This window comes from Martes martes, assembly GCF_963455335.1.
Source record: "Martes martes genome assembly, chromosome: 6".
NCBI classification, from domain to species: Eukaryota; Metazoa; Chordata; class Mammalia; order Carnivora; family Mustelidae; genus Martes; species Martes martes.
The window spans coordinates 116,333,096-116,351,904 of NC_137893.1; the positions used below are offsets into that span (position 1 = coordinate 116,333,096).

General features: G+C 43.9%; 1 protein-coding gene across 6 annotated transcripts in view; it reads right to left on the minus strand.

Annotated features, from left to right (window-relative positions):
- Nucleotides 1-18,809, minus strand: part of ANKS1A (ankyrin repeat and sterile alpha motif domain containing 1A) — a gene marked incomplete at its 3' end in the record, with an annotated part of 176,938 nt that overhangs the window by 96,549 nt on the left and 61,580 nt on the right. For 3 of the 6 annotated variants that reach the window (XM_080806333.1, XM_080806332.1, XM_080806336.1), the window contains exons 2-4: nucleotides 11,206-11,286; nucleotides 9,076-9,232; nucleotides 7,103-7,165 (exon numbers count right to left, since the gene is read on the minus strand). In XM_080806333.1, the coding sequence (XP_080662459.1) occupies nucleotides 7,103-7,165; nucleotides 9,076-9,232; nucleotides 11,206-11,286 (301 nt within the window). The remainder of the gene's footprint in view (nucleotides 1-7,102; nucleotides 7,166-9,075; nucleotides 9,233-11,205; nucleotides 11,287-18,809) is intronic. The other 3 variants (XM_080806335.1, XM_080806334.1, XM_080806337.1) reach the window with 1 other exon arrangement.

Genomic DNA, 18,809 nt, shown 5'->3' on the forward strand with positions numbered 1-18,809 from the left:
CAGAAGCAAAATGCTAATCATTCCAATTGTGCTTTTTTTTTTTTTTTAAACTAATACTGACAATGTATAATCAGAGCAGGAATAAAGTAATTTCCATGACCTCTCCTTTTTTAGACACACTAATGAAAATAATTCTCCCACCAGATTTTGAGATTCCTAAATTGATCTAGGAGGCTTCTGCCACTTTAGGGGAACCAAGCTGATGAGCTGGTGTGTCCATCAGGTCAATATTGTGCACCTCTCAGTGACTGAAAGGTAAGAAGTGAAATGTTTCCACAATCGCTTTAATTCTATTAATTACATTAAAAGTAACAGACCAGGAGTTACCCAAACATGCATGCAATTCCATCTGCTTTTGATCTGGCATTTGACTGCATCATTTTTTCCAGCTACACCAAGTGCACCACAAAGATCTAGAGCTGCTGGGAGTGAGGCCCCCAAAGGCCAGAGTGATAGCAAAAAAAAAATTTTTGATGAAATAAGGACAGAAAGGGTGGTAGCAGGAGCCACATGCAAAGATAAATGCACACAGATAAACAGAGGAAGCAGCACTGAGCTCAAACACAGCCCAAGGAGATCAGCAGCTGAAGTGCGGACAGCCTTCGCTGGCCATGGGACAGAGCCCGTTAGCAATGGCCTCCTGCGATACAACTGGGCCCAAGGAGTGGATGCCATGTCAACCTAAAAGGTTGGAGGGAAGGGGAAACTCTGGGCAGAAAGCAAATCTTTGGGGTTCCCTGTGCCAAACCAACCACTTAAGATACCCATTTGGAATGCCCATTCCCGAATAAGCCAACTCAAAGCTGTTGCTTCATGTTCTTGCCATGAGAGGCAGCTTCATCAACAAAACACACAGGGGCTTGCTTTACAGTGGTTCAAGGGCAGAGTGGCAACCCAAAGAAATTTTAAGAGGATTCTCAGGGTTTTACATCTCAATTAGCAGGGCAGAGAAAGTCAGCTTATTCTCATTAAAAGCCCAGTCCAGAAAAACTTGTTCACTCTGAGGCAGACACTGCTGTCTCTTTTCTATCCAAGTTGTCTCCCGACAACCAGAATAATCTGTCCTCGATTTTGCAAAAAGTATGCCATTAAGGTCCGAAGAACTGTAAAACTCTAAGCTAGCCAGCAGGAGGAAAAAAAAGAAAAATCTTGGTTTGTTGTCGTTGTTGTTGTTTGCTAGAACTACGGCAGCTACCACAAAGCTGCCTTACTGAAAGCAAGGTCTTGATCACTACCAGGCAAATTTCCTGCCTCTGTTAAAAACGGCCTAACCACATCTCTGCAGAATGTTATATTCAAATTAACAGTGTAGAAAGTATCTTTCTCATGCTTCGGTCTTGCCAGACATGGTCTGATAATTATAATACTCGTAAGTTGAAGTCTGCGGTGACCCCATCTCTCGACTATTGAACACAGGCCATCACTATGAGCTCTTCCTACCAGCTCCCCTTTGGACGTGACAACTACCAGGGCAGGAAGTCATTAGTGTTGCTTCAGGGACCCACAAGAAAGGGAGGGATTTCCAAGGAGAGTACCGACTCCTCAGGACCCAGAATCCTTCTCTTTCACATCTTCCAAATCCCAGTACAGGTGCTCATCACACCTCAGGAGTTCCCAGAATCATATGTATTTGGACTGAGGGTGAAGACTAAGAGTGAACACCCCAATTTCCTCCAAAGTCTTTGCACACTCTCCATTCTTGCCTGTCTTGAGACTCGCTTCCATTTCTCCTTGCTACAGTCAGTACCTCTAAGAAAAAAGACCCCAATACCCTTTAAGTATGGAGACCACATTTAATATGTAAATCCATTCGATTTATGCATGTTTATGCCTATCTATCTATCTCACATACACATAAACTACAAGCAACAGAAAACTATACAGAAACATTCTGGTGGCTTTTCTCCTCTTGAAACTATTCTAAGCCAACACTTCCCAGTGCTTAGACTGCAGCCCAGCTGTACTCTTGACCACTGTTGATAGACACCAAAGTTGGAAACAACTGAGCTACAGCTCTCTGTAGCAACAATGGTGTAGGTTTCAGAAATCTACCAAAACTGGAACAAAAGGACAAACCGGACCTCCTGAGATTTAGCAGACATAGCAGAAACATGAGAATTGGGTCCATGGAGAAGAAGAGCTAGACTTACTCTGTAAATGCTCTGGAAGGCAGAAACCTGATCAAAAGATGGAAAGTTTAGGAAGACAGGTATCAGCCAAGCTTAAGAAACCAAAAATCAGACTCAAAATGGATGAAGGACCTCAATGTGAGAAAGGAATCTATCAAAATCCTTGAGGAGAATGCAGGCAGCAACCTCTTTGACCTCAACCGCAGCAACTTCTTCCTAGGAACATCGCCAAAGGCAACAGAAGCAAGGGCAAAAATGAACTATTGGGATTTCATCAAGATCAAAAGCTTTTGCACAGCAAAGGAAACAGTTAACAAAACCAAAAGACAATTGACAGAATGGGAGAAGATATTTGCAAACAACATATCAGATAAAGGGCTAGTATCCAAAATCTATAAAGAGCTTAGCAAACTCAACACCCAAAGAACAAATCATCCAGTCAAGAAATGGGCAGAGGACATGAACAGACATTTCTGCAAAGAAGACACCCAGATGGCCAACAGACACATGAAAAAATGCTCCACATCACTCGGCATCAGGGAAATACAAATCAAAACCACAATGAGATATCACCTCACACCAGTCAGAATGGCTAAAATTAACAAGTCAAGAAATGACAGATGCTGGCGAGGATGCGGAGAGAGGGGAACCCTCCTACACTGCTGGTGGGAATGCAAGCTGGTGCAACCACTCTGGAAAACAGTGTGGAGGTTCCTCAAAAAACTGAAAATAGAGCTACCCTATGACCCAGCAATTGCACTACTGGGTATATATCCTAAAGATACAAACGTGGTGCTCCGAAGGGGCACGTGCACCCGAATGTTTATAGCAGCAATGTCCACAATAGCCAAACTGTGGAAAGAGCCTAGATGTCCATCAACAGATGAATGGATAAAGAAGATATGGTATATATACACAATGGAATACTATGCAGCCATCAAAAGACATGAAATCTTGCCATTTGCGACGACGTGGATGGAACTAGAGGGTATCATGCTTATCGAAATAAGTCAATCGGAGAAAGACAACTATCATATGATCTCTTTGATATGAGGAAGTGGAGATGCAATGCGGGGGGGTGGGGGGGAGGTAGGAAAAGAAAAATGAAAAGATGGGATTGGGAGGGAGACAAACCATAAAAGACTCAATCTCAAAAAACAGACTGAGGGTTGCTGGGGGGAAGGGGGACGGGAGAGGGTGGTGGGGAAATGGACATTGGGGAGGGTATGTGCTATGATGAGTGCTGTGAAATGTGTAAACCTGGCGATTCACAGACCTGTACCCCTGGGGATAAAAATACATTATATGTTTATCAAAATAAAAAAAAATAATTAAAAAAAAAAAGAAAAGAAACCAAAAATCAGTGGAATCCAAAAAGAGGCTGCCAAGTAGGAAGTCTGGTTGTTACCAAGAGAAACAAACAACCAAATAAAGCAAAGGGCAGACAGCTCACCTTTCAGGTGAGAGAAAAGGATTCCTGCTCTGGATGCAAAGTTGGCCTAGAGCAGTGGTTCTCAAACTGGCTTCGATTTGAAATTACAAGGGAGCTTAAAAGTAACTGAGTCCCACCCCAGACCTGCCAAGGTAGCACCTCAGAGGTAAAGCCCAGGAAGACTATTATTAAAAAGCTTAACAACCTAGCCCACACCACCTTGACCAAGCATTCATCTAACAGCGAGACAAACTGACATCACGTGCCTTATAATGTGAAAGAACGAAATATAACATCACTCCTGCAGCATTCCTGCTAAAATTGTAGGGCCTGAATCGATCAGATTCAGGAAATAACAGGAAATATGTGGAAATATCAGACAAACAAACTGAGTGATAGTCTACAAATTGACTGGTCTGTATTCTTTAATACCGTCAATGCTGCAGGTCTCTGTGGCAATCGTTTAGTGGATTCAGCTGTTTGCTGAATGGTTGGTTGGTGGTTCGGACCCACCCAGGGACGTCATGTTCGTGGTTCCTAGTCATGAGAGACTAAGAAGGGCTGAGGAAGTGTTCCAAATTATGCTATGATCCTGGACTGGACCAGGAAAAAAAAATTGCTCTAAAGAATATTATTGGGGAAATGGGTAAAATCTGAACACAGATTCTGTATTAGATTCCAGTATTGTATCAATGTTGAATTTCTTAAATTTGGTAACTGTACTATGGTTGTACAAGTGAATGCCCTTGTTTTTAGGAGATACATGCCAAAGTATTTGGGGTTAAAGAGTCATGATCTCCATGACTATGTATTAAACAGTTCATCATCAATTAAGCAACAATATACCTATACATTTGAGAGAGAGAAAATGTGCATGCAAATGAGACAAAATGTTAACAACTGGTCAATCGAGATGAAGAATGCAATGCAGTTCACTGCATTATGCTTGCAACTTTTTATACACTGAAAATTGTGTCAAGATAAAGTTTTACAAAAGCTTGCTGGATGATTCAGATGCAACCAGCCAAGCTGATCAGAATGTGGAGACAACTGGTTGAGACAACTTCCGGCCTCTTCCAGCTCTGAAACTTAATTATTTTTATGTGGACAGGAAAAGAGATCTACCCTAAAACTAATTTGACCACTGCTCACCTTACAATATTCAGACTAAGTTAAAATTATTTTAAAAGGGAGCAAATACACGATTTTAATAGTTCCACCGTAGCTACAGATGACCTACATTTGAGACTGGTGTATGCTGACTTGTTGAAAAAGGAAAGGCTCCATATGTCCAAAGAGGAAGATGAAAACTCATGAAAACCATCCCTGCTCCCAGAACAGGCACTGGAGACTTTTTTTTTTTTAAGACAGACAGAGATCACAAGTAGGTGAAGAGGCAGGGAGAGAGAGGGGAAAGCAGGCTGCCCACTGAGCAGAGAGCCTGACGTGGGGCTCGATCCCAGGACCCTGGGATCATGACCTGAGCCGAAGGCACAGGCTTTAACCCACTGTGCCACCCAGGCGCCCCGCACCTGAGACTTCTTAATTTCTACAGGTGCCTGACAGGACTCAGCACACAAAACAATTCCCAGACACAATCCAGGTCAATAAAAACCCTCTGAATCAGGATAAAACCCAGCGAGGTTCCATTCGAACCAGCTCAAAGAGAGTTTGCATTCATAGCAAAATCCAAACAGCTTTAGCCCTTAGTGCAATTTGCATCATTTGGCCTTTCATGGGGTGGGGGGAGGGGGGGGAGGAGGCAAAGGGCGGTGTTTCCAAAAAGAGAAATATGTTCTTATGCCATTTAGACCAATTTTCTTTTTTGTGTGGGAAATCAAGGGATAAGAAAATGTGCTTTAAAGAACCAAATATTTACCCTTTAATCAGAGCTTTATAAGCTAACTAAACTAACCACCGAGTGCGAAAACAATCACTTCAAGGTGCCTCTCCACAAAACAAAACCCTGAACAGACTAATTGAGCAATGTTTCATTAAGCTTCAATCCACCAGTAACAAAGAACAAATTCCAAAGTCCCGCTTCAGAAAGAGCAGACTGTATATGTCCTTCAGAAGTCAGATCTCCAATACTACTAGTTATCAGATAGTTGTACTTAATGTACATTCACTTACTTAAACTCCAGATGGTATACTGCACTTTACAGAAGAGGAAACCGAGGCTCACAGAATTTAACTAACTTAAATTTAAGTCAACAAAACCAGTCAGTGGCAGCACACAATTCAAACTCAGGCTTGACTTGAAAGGCTGTGACCTTTAATAAGAGTTTTCTCCACTACTACAACAAGTTTAAAAAAAAAAGAAAGAAAGAAAGAAAATGAAGATATGGTATCTTCCTCTTTTGAAAATTAGAAAACAGAATTTACAGAGAGAGGGCCAAGCAAAAGCTAATGCATTCCACTAGCCCAATTCAAACTGCTTCTCTGCCATCAAGTTCCAACAGGTGAAGAACACAGACCACCTGGAGCTTCACTCACTAAATCAGCATTTCTCAAAGAATATCTGCCTTGCATTTGGAAACATGTAGAAGTACCTTATGTTTCCCTTCCCCGAGGCTACTGTGTTCCAAGCAAGGGAAAGGTAGCTAATGTGACTAACTGCACTGACTCAACCAAACTCCAGACTAGTGCCAAAAGGCAAACCTCACACGAGTGGAAACTCAGGTCAAAACCAACAGGTGAGAGCACCGAGGAGAAAGGCTAACCAGCACCCACAGCTCTGCCTCCTGGTGTGGTGAAGACCAGAAGGGCTGCGCAGTTCATCACCAGGCCTAACCTGCCCCTGCCTCACAGGGAGAGAGGCTCAAGGCCAGTGTCCTGCTTGACCCTGTGACTTCATTTCCTATTTCAGACCCCCTCCCAGGGGCAAGAGTGACCAAGCAGTGAGAGAAGCTGAGAGCTGGGGAGAAGCAACTGAGGCTTTAAAGTCCCAGGCAGAAATGCACGAACTCAAGGAAATGAGGAATGAGCCCAAAGGGACAGCTTTTAGGAGTAAAATAGAGTCACCATACCCCTTCCCCACCACCTCCACTACTAGCTTATTGAAAATGAGATTCTACTTCAAAAGAAATAGAGAAAGCAGTGTAAAAAAGATTTTTTAATCCAGTTAGTGTAATTTAATCATTTTCTGTGCTGATTAAAAAGTAAGCTAATATCTTTGACATCTCTTAATTGAATTTTTCTTTTTCAAATTTAAATGATTTTTAGCAATCACAATGGTAAATTATGCATATAATATGGTTCCTTCTCTTTCCCCATTTCGGCCATTTCTAAGCTTTTCAGACGTTCCGGGAAAAGCACCCAACCTTTCCAGAATTAGCATGGGTTTTAAAAATAAAACCCAAACTCACTGAAGCTGCAATTTCCCATTCCCAGACAAGCCAAAAGCAGATGGGCTGAAGCAGACAATAGTCAGGGTGAAGATGAGGAGCCTGAGTGGATGAGAGTGGAAGCCAGAGAGGATCAAAGAGGGAGTGCAGCTTGGAGAAATGATGCAGAGAAATCCTGGCAGCAACGTACACACCTTGGCATTGATATAAGGGTCAAAGGGGCCGTACTTTTTGAATTCTTTGATCTCAAGAGCATTCTATAAAAAGGAGAGGAAAAGAAAATGTGATGATAAAATGGATGAAAAATATCAAAGCAATGCCCAGCCCCGAGGGGGTCCAACATGAGAACAACGTGGATCTGCCCTCTGGGAGCCTGGAAAGGAAGTTAATGGGGAAGGCAGGCTCGAGGGCACAGCACTCATCACCCCCTCTTATCCAAGCATCCAACTGGAACATTAACGGTTTTTAAATAGATCCATGTGGTACTACTACCTAGAGCCGTTAGGTTCTTCCAGCTCCTGCGGAAGTCTTGCCCAGCCCCTGCCCCACCCAGCTGCCTGCCAGGTACTCAGAACACTGGGCTGGTGTCCCTATCAAGGGATACTCCAGGCGGGAGGTGGCGGTGAGCAGGACAAGCTAGCACACTCAGGTGGCCCAAAAATCCAAGCAGCTGTGTTTCAAGGCAAAAGTGAGCAAAGACAGGATTAGAAATGGTCGCCGAAAATTTCTTAAATGAGAAGGACTTTAATGGGTGACTAGTTGGTTCAACATGGAGGAATAGGAGTTAAAAGCAAACTTCTGATAAATTTCCTCCAGTTAAGAGAAATTACAATCACTTTAGCCAGGAGGAGGAAAAATGCATTTAGATTCTAAAGCAGCAATTCCAGAGACGATTTTCATTCTTAATGTTATGACACAAACATCCTCATGGATGATCTTAAATTTCTGTGGCTTACCTATCCAGAAAATACAGCTTGAGAGGCGAAAGGGAAGCTGATTACCAGCTATACATATGCAATCTCCAAATTGAGAAATTTGGGAGCACTGTTTTAATTTTCTCCAACCTCAGGGTGAAGCTGTCCTTCTCTGAGTCAGTCTTGGTCCTAACTGCTCACTGAGAGTGTGCAGAGCCCTGCTGATAGATGGGCTCAAGAGAATGATTTCCTATTTTTGGAGGAATAACCCTGACCTAATCCTACAGGTAATTTAACACTTTCCTCTCAGTAAAGTCATTAGGAAAATAGTCCTGGGCTTACTGAGAAAGAGCAGCATCTCTCTCATGCAAGCAACTAAGAAAAGCACCTGCTTCAGTTCAGAGCAGAGAGGAAAACAGAGTGGCCTGTCACACAGGGAAAGCCCGTCTCCTCTCAAGTGGATACAGGATCTCAGACTCAAAGTACAGGAAACTGCATTTTATGAGAGGACTGTCTAGAACCTGCATAATGCAAGCATAACTTTTCCAAAGGAATCAAGGTGAAAAAAGTGGAGGTATGGTCTCAGAGAACCTAAATCCATTGCCATTTGAAGGTATTTTTGCTCAACTGCTGCCTTTTTTTATTTTCTAAGAATTATCTCTGCTTTATCAAAACAGGGTCACTCTTAAGTTGACCTTAGGGGAGAGCATATAAATGATTTTCCTTCTGCTCCATCACGTCTGGCCTCTGAGCTTACTCAGATGTTTTTGTGAGCTCCTTTTTCAGTCCTGGGACGAGTCCTTCCACTTCTGCCAGCTGTGATGGAGGGAAAACAGCAGCAGGGTTGATGCAGCACTGATGCGCCACACTGGGAGGACCGCCGCTTACCGGCTAAGGCCTCACCGCCATGCCGGTGGCATAAGTGCTGCTTGTAATTAATTAAGCCCGCCGCTGTGAAATGGTCTCTAAACAATTTTATGGGATTTGTGTTATTTCCCATTTTGCACACGAGGTATGTAGATCTTTGTGATAGCACTACTCCAAATCTGCATGGTTCAGATGCATGTAAAATGCATCCTTGGGGTATGAGATCTCCCTGATGCCCTCGGAGGAGTAGTGCTGGGAGGAGGGGAACCAATTGTAGGGCCTGGAGGAGCTGCTTCCCTGCAATCTGCGCTGTGGAACTGAAACAGCGCCGAGGCCGCCACGGTCTGGCTATAGCTGAAGGGAAGAACGCTTCTCTTCCTTCCAACCTGTTCGTTGACTCTGGTGTGTGAGGGCCCTTGATGGATGAGCAACCGCACTATCTGGGCATCTCCTTTCCAGGCTGCCAAGTGCAGAGGGTAACAGCCTTTGGAATCAGCCACATTGGTCAACGCATCGTTCCTCAGAAGAACCTCAACCACATCCCTAGAAGGCAAAAATCAATCATGAGTTTGCAGAACTCAGAAGGCTTTCCTACTAACAGCTCTTCACATCTGGGCAGCTGAAGCCCTTTCAGATATTATCTCACTCAGCCCCCCTCTCTCTACCTGAGCTCATTGCCCAGTCTCTTCCTTTTATTCCATGAGCTACGTGTAAGCTGCTGATAGGCGGCTGAAACATCTTGAGCCAAATGACCTTGCCATTCTCTGGGCTTTCTAGACAATCCATCTCTATTCCATTATTTTGAAAATGTCTGGTTCCCTTGTCTAAACCTTACAATGTTGCCTTGTTTGTGATGTTTAAACAGCATTCGGGGATAAAATTTACATGAAAGTAGTCATGCGAGACAAATATCGTTAATCACCACATTATTCAGAGCACTTAGTGATGTGGGAGCTAAAAGCAGACAGGCAGAGCGGAATTAAAGTTGCTGCAAACATAAGCCAGACACATATGGTATCATTTGATACATCCAGAAAGAAGGGCTTGGCTTTCTCTTTGGTTACACTACTAATTAAGCAGATACAAATGTATAATTATCCCCATGCACATGAGGTCAGAGAAAATCCCCACTGTAAATAAAAACAGCATCTGGAGATAAACTTTGCTAACAAGCTAAAGTCATTTAAGTATAAGATTTACTTTAATTCAGGTCACCCTCCCCCCCAGTTATGGGGGGGAGGGGTCTCCACAGAGTCCTTGTTAGCTTTGTCTAAGATGGCCATAGAAAAGACACAAGGATCATATTCAATATATTTCAGAGAAGTTTAATGTAGAATGAAACAACCACCACCTCTTTCAGGCACATCAGAGGCCATCATGCTGGGCTAAGCACTGTACAGGTGATACAGAATACCACCGGGGGCGGAGGGCCCTGCTCCTTGCTCAGCAAAATCCAAAATGGTTCTGATAATCCCACCTTCTGAAAACTAAACTTCTACTCTTATCTCCTAGAGCACGATGCCTCAAGCTCTCCTTACCACGCTCTGTGCTGCTACACTCTGGGTTCCATTCTTCCACATCCTGGCAAATCCACTCACTGTACTCCCTGGCTCTGCCTGCCCCTAAGCTGGGCCATCACATTCTCTCTCACATGGAGGGCAGTGCTCTCTGGAAAAGGCTGCCAAACCATTTAAACCTATGTCATCTTCTCTCCCACTCCCCCCAAAGCGCAGCTTCTCCAGAAAACTTTCCATGCAAATCCCACCCAGCAACTACTAACCAATACCTAAACAGAATTAAATAGGCTGTATAGGGGCGCCTGGGTGGCTCAGATGGTTAAACATAGGCCTTCGGCTCAGGTCGTGATCTCAGGGTCCTGGGATCGAGCCCTGCATCAGGCTCCCTGCTCAGGTGGGAGCCTGTTTCCCCTTTCCCACACCCCCTGCTTGTGTTCCTGAGCTCACTGTCTCTCTTTCTCTGTCAAACAAAGAAATAAAATAAAAAAAAAAATAGGCCATATGATGATGTATTTTTCCCCTGAAAAAAGGTTCTTGTTGTCTACCAGGCTAATTGTATGAGGAAGAGGAGCAAGCCAAAAGAGTAAATAAATAAGTACTTTAAGAGAAGGGAAGTTACTTATGACCACTCTATCTTCAGGTTACAAAGGTGCTGGTTACCTAAGAGATTATCCAGCCCCTTTATATCTGGCTGCCCCAAACGTGACCTTCACAAGCAGATCACTACACGGCATTGTGCCGTTTCAAAGAAGAAAAGGACAAACAGAAGAAAAGGTAAAACTTAACCTTTGGTTGAAGGTTTATGGGCAGAGGAGTAGGGAAGGGTGCTTAAATTATACCCTAACGAGAGACTTGGGAACTTTGGATGGACTGAATTTCCTTTGTTCTTCCCCGTTCCTCAACATTACTGCTTAGTAATTCTTTATGGAAATCAAAAAAGATGATCCAAAGGCCTGGGTTCTGGAGGGTAGGGCGGGAATACAGCACATGGATACTTACTTATGGCCATTCAAAGCAGCATGGTGTAGCGGTGTATACCCGGTGCTGTCAACACAGTTCACATTGGGCCCTCTCCAGATGCTATGGGGGGAAAGAAAAAAGAAGACTGAAGTCTCAAACCAAATTCAGAGCCAGCTAACTGCTTAGAAAAGAGTTCTCGGTGGTGATGAACCAAACTAGTTACATTCACATGACTCCTGAGAAAGGACAGCAGCTCTTTACTAGGGAAATGCATAACCCCCACGATAGGCACGATAGGCACGATAGGCAGGCGTTTGCTGAGCAGGGGGTCAGGTGTCCAGATAACAGTGTAAGCGTTTAAGAGCTTGCTCTTCTGTACCCTTGTCGTCTTTTTTTTTTTTTAATTTTTTTAAATTGAATCCATTTTCTCTTCAGGCATATGTTTGAATTCTGCTCTACAATAAGCCAGTGAAGTATTACATTTTCTTTCATTTTTTTTTTAAGTAAGCTCTACCCCCAATATGGGGTTTGAACCCACAACCCCAAGAGCAAGGGTTGCATGCTGACTGAGCCAGCCAGGCGTCCCATGTACCCTTCTCATTTTTAACTACATTATTCACTCAATATGGGACACGTACGTCTAAACACTCCCGGGACTGTTGGAACACTTCAATGAAAGGTCATCAAAAATATCACTGAACCAACCATTCAGCCAGTCACAGGTACTGAACACCCACCTCTGGTGGTGTTCTGGTGACTAAAGACTTAAGAGAGACTTCAACACAGACCTACAGATAATCTGGATGATTTAACCAGCAAGAACCAAGACAAAAGAACCCACATTAATAAAAGCACCAGGACACATGTGTTAAGATGTAAGAGACAATGAGGCTTTCCTTTCTGAATGTCTTATAGCTTAAAAAAAAAAAGAAGAAGAAAGAAAGAAGGAAAGAAAGAAGAATAACAAGATCTAGAATTTGAGTGCTTTATTTTAATCAGAAATACTATACTAGGAAGCAGAACTGTCATCTAACTTAATCCTCAAAACCTTAATTCTTACTTCTGTTTCACACCTTACTACACTGGCCAGAGCTGCTGCTGCTGTGTGTTTTCTTTTGTTTTGTTTTTGAGAGAGAGAGAGAGAGAGAGAAAATCTTTTATTTATTTATTTATTTTTTTGAGAGAGAGAATCTTAAGCAGACTCCACACTCAGCGCACAGCCCAATGCAAGGCTTGATCTCATGACCCTGAGATCATGACCTGAGCTGAACTCAAGAGCTGGACCCTCAGCTGACTGAGCCACCCAAGCACCCCTTGGCCAGAGCTTCTAAAACAATATTAAGTAGTAGAGGGCAATGTTGTTTTGTTCTTGCTTTTAATGAGAATGCCTCTACTGTTGGCAGTTGGTGTGAGGTAAATATTCTGTAACATGTAAAGGAAGTGTCTTATTTTTTTCCTTAAAAAAATATTAAAAATAGTTGTACAGGGATGCCTGGGTAGCTCAGTTGGTTAAGCCTCCACCTTCGGCTCAGGTCATGATCTTAGGGTCCTGGAATCAAGCCCTGCATCGGGCTCCTTGCTCAGACGCAAGCCTGCTTCTCTCTCTGCCTGCTGCTTTGCTTGTGCTCTCTCTGACAAATAAATAAATAAAATCTTTAAAAAAAAATAGCTGTTTAAGGGCGCCTGGCTGTTTCAGTCAATGGAGCATGTGACTCTTGATCTCAGGGTTGTGAAAGCGAGCCCTACATTGGGTGCACTGATTACTTAAAAATAAAAGCTAAAACAAAAACAATCACACACTACTCTTCACCAACCAGACTGACAAAAATGAGAATAAGAAGTATTTATAAAGACGAGGAAAACAAGCACTCTTATATACCACTGGCATGGGTTTGAACTGGTGAATTCCTTTGGGAAGACAATTTGGCAGCATCCACCAAACCAAAAATAGGCATTCACTTTGAGCCAGCATTTCCACTTTCTGGCAACTCTTCAGCAGACACTCATACACATGCACAAAGATACACGCTTGTACAGGACTGCTTCACTGTGAAAGCAAAACCTAAACACTTCATGTCCATCAACAGATGGGCACTTAAATACCAGGTATGCCCATACAATGAATTGCTACATAACCATTAACAACAACAACCACAACAAAGGGAAGAAAACAAGTTGGACCTATGTGTCCTAACGTAGAAAGATTTCCCCCAAGACATACTGTGTTATGGATAAGTGAAAAGAAGTGGTCATTGTGTTGGGGCACCTGGGTGGCTCAGTGGGTTAAAGCCTCTGCCTTCAGCTCAGGTCATGATCCCAGGGTCCTGTGATCAAGCCCCGCATTGGACTCTCTGCTCAGCAGGGAGCCTGCTTCCTCCTCTCTCTCTGCCTGCTTCTTTGCCAACTTGTGATCTCTGTCAAATAAATAAATCTTTAAAAAAAAAAAAAAAGTGGTCATTGTCTGGCACACAAAACAGGAGCCCTTGCTTTGGAAGTGTGTACATACACACCCATATGGCGGATGGTGACGGGCAGAGTGCTTGCCGACATTGCCAGTGGTCACCTCTGGGAAAGGAAATGTGTGTTGCAGGACACTACAGATGGTGAGGAGGGACTCCCATGTTCTGCTCGGTATTCCACCACACTGGTTAAAACACAATGAGGATGCGTTCATGTATTTTTATAATAATTTTTTAAAAGAAAGAGGGGAAGGGAGTGCCTGGGTGGCTCAGTGGGTTAAAGCCTCTGCCTTTGGCTCAGGTCACGATCTCAGGGTCCTGGGATCAGCCCTGCATTGGGCTCTCTGCTCAGCAGGGAGCCTGCTTCCCTTCCCCTCTCTCTGCCTGCCTCTCTGCCTACTTGTGATCTCTGTCAAATAAATAAATAAAATCTTAAAAAAAAAAAAAAAGCAAAGAAAGAGGGGAAAGAACCTGTGCACAGGGAAAAGAAAACCAAGAAAAACTTCAAACTGTTACTGATAAATGGTCGTATATGTGTGACCTGGGCCACTTGAATGAGTGGTCTACATTCAGTTTAAAATCTGAAGATAAATTTTAAGTGAAAGGAGAAGATGCTCTGGTATCCAGGCTATTCATTCATTGTCAATTAAGCAGGCGGATGACAGAGTCAGAAGCCTTAGGTATATCCTGACATCCCCACCCTCCACTGAGCTGGGATTCCTACAGCACCCTCCAAACAAAGAGTTAAAAGCAATTATGTCTGTCACATGTGTACGATAACCTCATTTTCTAGATCAAAAACTGTATGCCTGTACCTGGCAACGATGAGAAGGACAGAAAGTGAAACGGGTCTGGAAAAACTAGGAGGTAGTTTTCACACTCATTTTCAAACCGACCCACCAGACGAAACATCGTCATTCTATCAAAAAAGAGGTGACACTGAGAATCAAAAAACAAATTCTTGGCCCCAAAGCAGTGGCAGATCCCAAACTCCCGTTTATAGAGCTCTTTGGCACTTGGCTGAACAAGGACTTTACGATCTAACTGGGATAACAAGGGAAGGTAAAGATGCAGTGGTACAGCGCTGGAATAACAATCCAACAGCAAGATGACGAGAAGACGCCAACAGGAGCTGGGAAAAAGAAAGTACCAGGACTGGGTCAGGCAGTCAGGAGCACAGGTCTGTCAGCCCTGGGGACTCCATTAGGAATCGGCTAGCTCCTCAGTGATCTCAAGCCAGGTCCCAAAGTAACCTGAAAACTAAGACTTAAACCTCCCTCACTTTAAAAAAAAAAAAAAAAAAAAAAGGGCAAGACTGAGCAAGCCTTGTTTCACTCTCTAACTTTTACCTTCACTTGGATATCCTTTACCAGCACTAAAACTCCCTCAAAACAATTTGAAAAGACGAGGAAGAAAGACAAGGCCTTCCGTGCATAAAGTTGCAACATTTCCAACCAGTAAGGTCGACCCCCCCATCCCCTGCTTTTTCTCTAACTAGCATTTCCTCTGAACGCCCATCTAGAAATTTGGGGGAATGAGGAATATATTAAATAACACCTAAATGAAAACAGAGAACTGAATCTCCCTGCTTAGAATTTTCGCTTCACACAGGATGGTAGTCATATCCCCCTCCACCCAAGTTTCTTCCTTTTTGGCAGCCCAAGAAAAGAGCTTTTGACAATCGGGGTCTTCCTCTCCATCACAGCTGTCCTAATAGGTTTTTCTAAGACAGTAAATGCCCAAGGGCTGCTCACCAACAAACAAAAGCAAAACACAAAGCGCTGAGAAAACCAGAGGGAAGGAAAACAGCCGAGGAGATTCTTCAACCAAGTCTAACCTACAGAGATTGTACAGACATGCAACTGCTGCCCTTGATTCGTAGAACAAACCCTCACCCCACCCTTGACAGGTCTCAGAGGGGTTCCAGCGACCCCACAGGAAGCAACTACAGGACCCAGGTTGAGAGCTGAGGTGCTCATTACCTGCCTCCGCCACTTGTAAGTTGTAGGACAAGTGACTTAGTCTTTCAAATCTTCCTCTGCATCTGCAAATCCTACTGTGATAGGCTCCCCAGCGCTTCAGTGGCTCAAGGAGATAAAGCATTAGGGTTGGGAAGCCTAAGACGTTTCACAGCAACCCAACCACACGGACATGATGCTGAGCACAGGAAGCCGTGCCGTCTGGGACTCAGAAGCACCTACGTTTGGAGAAGGCATCTGAAGACACCGGAGGGCAAGGAGGAACAGGGCTGATGAGAACCTGTGGCTGTTGAGTCCCACCTCAAGGGCCTCTTTCCGTCCATTTACAAACTGACTACACCCTGATCCATGGCAGGTGGCAGGCTGGATCTGGAGGCAGTGATGAAGATCAGGCCAGCCATACAGACACAGCACACTCTGTACAGTGGGACAGGTGCTGAGCGAGGGCCTGCTTGGAGGGCTGCCTGTGTATGTAGTCAATAGATAGGTCAAGGGTGCCCTCTATGCGCCAGGCACTGTTCCAGGGCCTGGGAATGCAAATGGGAAAAGACAAAGTCTCCGCCTTTGTGGATCTTGAATCTGGGGGGGGGGGGAGGAGTAAACAAATAAATAGAAATACGGTAGCAGGCAACAGTCAATGCCATAAAGAAACAAAGCAAACAGATCAAGCAGAGTAAGAGAGTAAAATGTAATGGGGCAACACTTTAAATAAGGTCCTTGGGAGAGACCTCTCTAAAAAGGCGACCCTGGAGAAGAGATGTGAACGAAGTGAAGGAAGGAAGTGTGGGTGTCTGGGGAGGACAGGTAGAGAGAACATCAGATGCCAGCGGCCGGAGTAGGAGCAGGCCTGGCGTGAGGCTGGAGAGTGAGGAGAAGCAGGGCGCTCTGACCTGCAGGGAGCAGGCTTAAGGAGGGCCCCCAGAGGAGCTTCAGCTATAGGTTGGGCTTTGGGGAAAGATATGAAGTCCATACTGAAGGAGAGGGGGGGCACCTGCCAAGCAAGAGGAAGGGGCATAGACTCTCAAGTTCAAACCATGATGATCGACACTAAATCTCTAAAAGGGAACCAGGGTTCCTGATACCTGAATTTTGTTGTCCATCGAGAACACCCATATTTAAATCTGTATATCACCCTTCAGACCTAGCAAAACTCAGGCAAAAACCTGAGGTAAAATTGCTAAAGTCTCTGTGAAACCAAAGAAGAACAGCAGAAAACACATGGAGACACCTACTCTAGACACAGAAAGAAGCCCATGTTCAAATACGCACTGGGGCGTGACACCTTTCCTGACTGCACAGGCTGATACTAATCTCACCCATCTCAGATTTTCCAGATCATCGATGACACCTTCACCATAATTGATCATATTTGATAAATTATGATAAATTTATCATATCTGACCAAATTTATATTTGACCAATTTATCATATTTGACCTTGAACCACTGTGAATTCTTTAAGCCACTCATCCACACCATGTATTTTAAGCTCTAGGGAAATCCCTCATGTTTCCAAGAGCACAGCACTATGCAGGGAATTGGCTTAGGACCATCAGTATGCAACTTCTAACACTGGGTTTTTACCAACCTGCTACCTAAATGTGACATGGTCTCTATGACTTGCTACACCTGTGGCCATTAAAAATGGCAACGATCTCTTGATGGGGCATAGACCAATACTGCATTTGAGATGTCTGCCCATAAAACACAGAGACAGAAGCACCCTAAGGTAGAACCGAAGTGCCCAGTCATTTTCATCTGTGACTACTCTACGGAATCCGATTTTAGGACCCAATGATACCCTAAAGTGGCTCTCTGCTAGCAGTCCCCGTGTGTCACGTGGCTGCCCAGCTACTTAACTGTTTACTTTATACAGACAAGTAATGGCATCTCAACAGGCCGGCAGAGGGCCCAATCCAGTTCAATTCAGTAAATGTTTATGCCCTCTATTCCATATACCAGGGTGCTACCCAGTCTCCACACTTGAGTGGGGAAGTCAGACAAGTAAACAAATGACAATACTGAACAGTGTGTGACATTCTGGAAGGAAGTATGCAAAACGTAGCTTATAGGGAAATGGAAATATGGGAGGCTTTGCAGAAGGGGAGATACTGGGGCAGAACCTTAAAGCTCAGAAGGAATCCACCAGACCAAAGAAACAAAGAGGAAACACCTAAATTCAAGATGTCCCAAGTCGTCCCAACAAACTGGGGCACATGCAAGTTAACTGTGAGTGGCTGGGGCACACAAGTGAAAGGACAGTGGATATAAGCAAGGAGAGGAAGGCAGAGTCCTGGAAATTACTGAAGTTCTGAGTGGGGAATAATCAGATGTATATTTTGGAGAAATCCTTCTGTTGACAGCTGGGAGATGGGAGCCTAGATGGCTACTTGGTTATTCACCATGCTATTGTGACGGCCTGATATTTTCAGAATTTGAAAAAAAAAAATCATTCTGCTAAGCAGTTGTGTAGACAATGGAGAGGAAAAAGAGCGTGACTAGATCCAAGGAGCTCAGCTGGAAGTCAACAATTCAGGCATGAAGTGAGAACCTGAATGCAGGCAGTCGTGAGGAGGAAAGAAGAAAAAGGATAGAATCAACAGAAAAGACAGGATCTGGTGACTAAATGAGGGTGGGGGCATAAGGTGGGTGAGAAGTTAAGAATTCGGTAGACAGAGAGTAAATTCTGGAAGAAAACGGGGTTGCCCTGCTTAGTGATGGCGATGCTGTGGGGTAGGAAGGGAAATAGGGGAGGGAAAGAAAGTTTTGTGTTGGATTAGACAGCGCTGAAATGAATTTGGACTCCCACATGTAGATGTCCAGTCAGCAGGTGCATATGAGGGTCCAGAATGCCCTATGTTGGTTATATAATTTAAAATGATAATGTTCAAGTGTTTACATGCATGCATGTTCCCCATACTCGACCTCTACCACCATATTATGCAGTAGGAAAGTACATAGTGTTGTCTCCATCTTATCAGTAAGAAAACTGGAGTTTGACTGACTTGCTAATCATCATACAGCTAATTCATGTGGCACTAAAACAAAATTCCATGTCAGCTAGTGCATGTTTTTTTTCCAGTTTTTCCAGGATCTTGAACTTGGCTGTTGAGAGAAAACAACTTGGAGCTCTGTGGGTCTCCCCCTGCACTGATTCTCAGGAGGTCAAAGACTCTCAGAGCACTAAGTCAGGAAAGGGCCTTCTC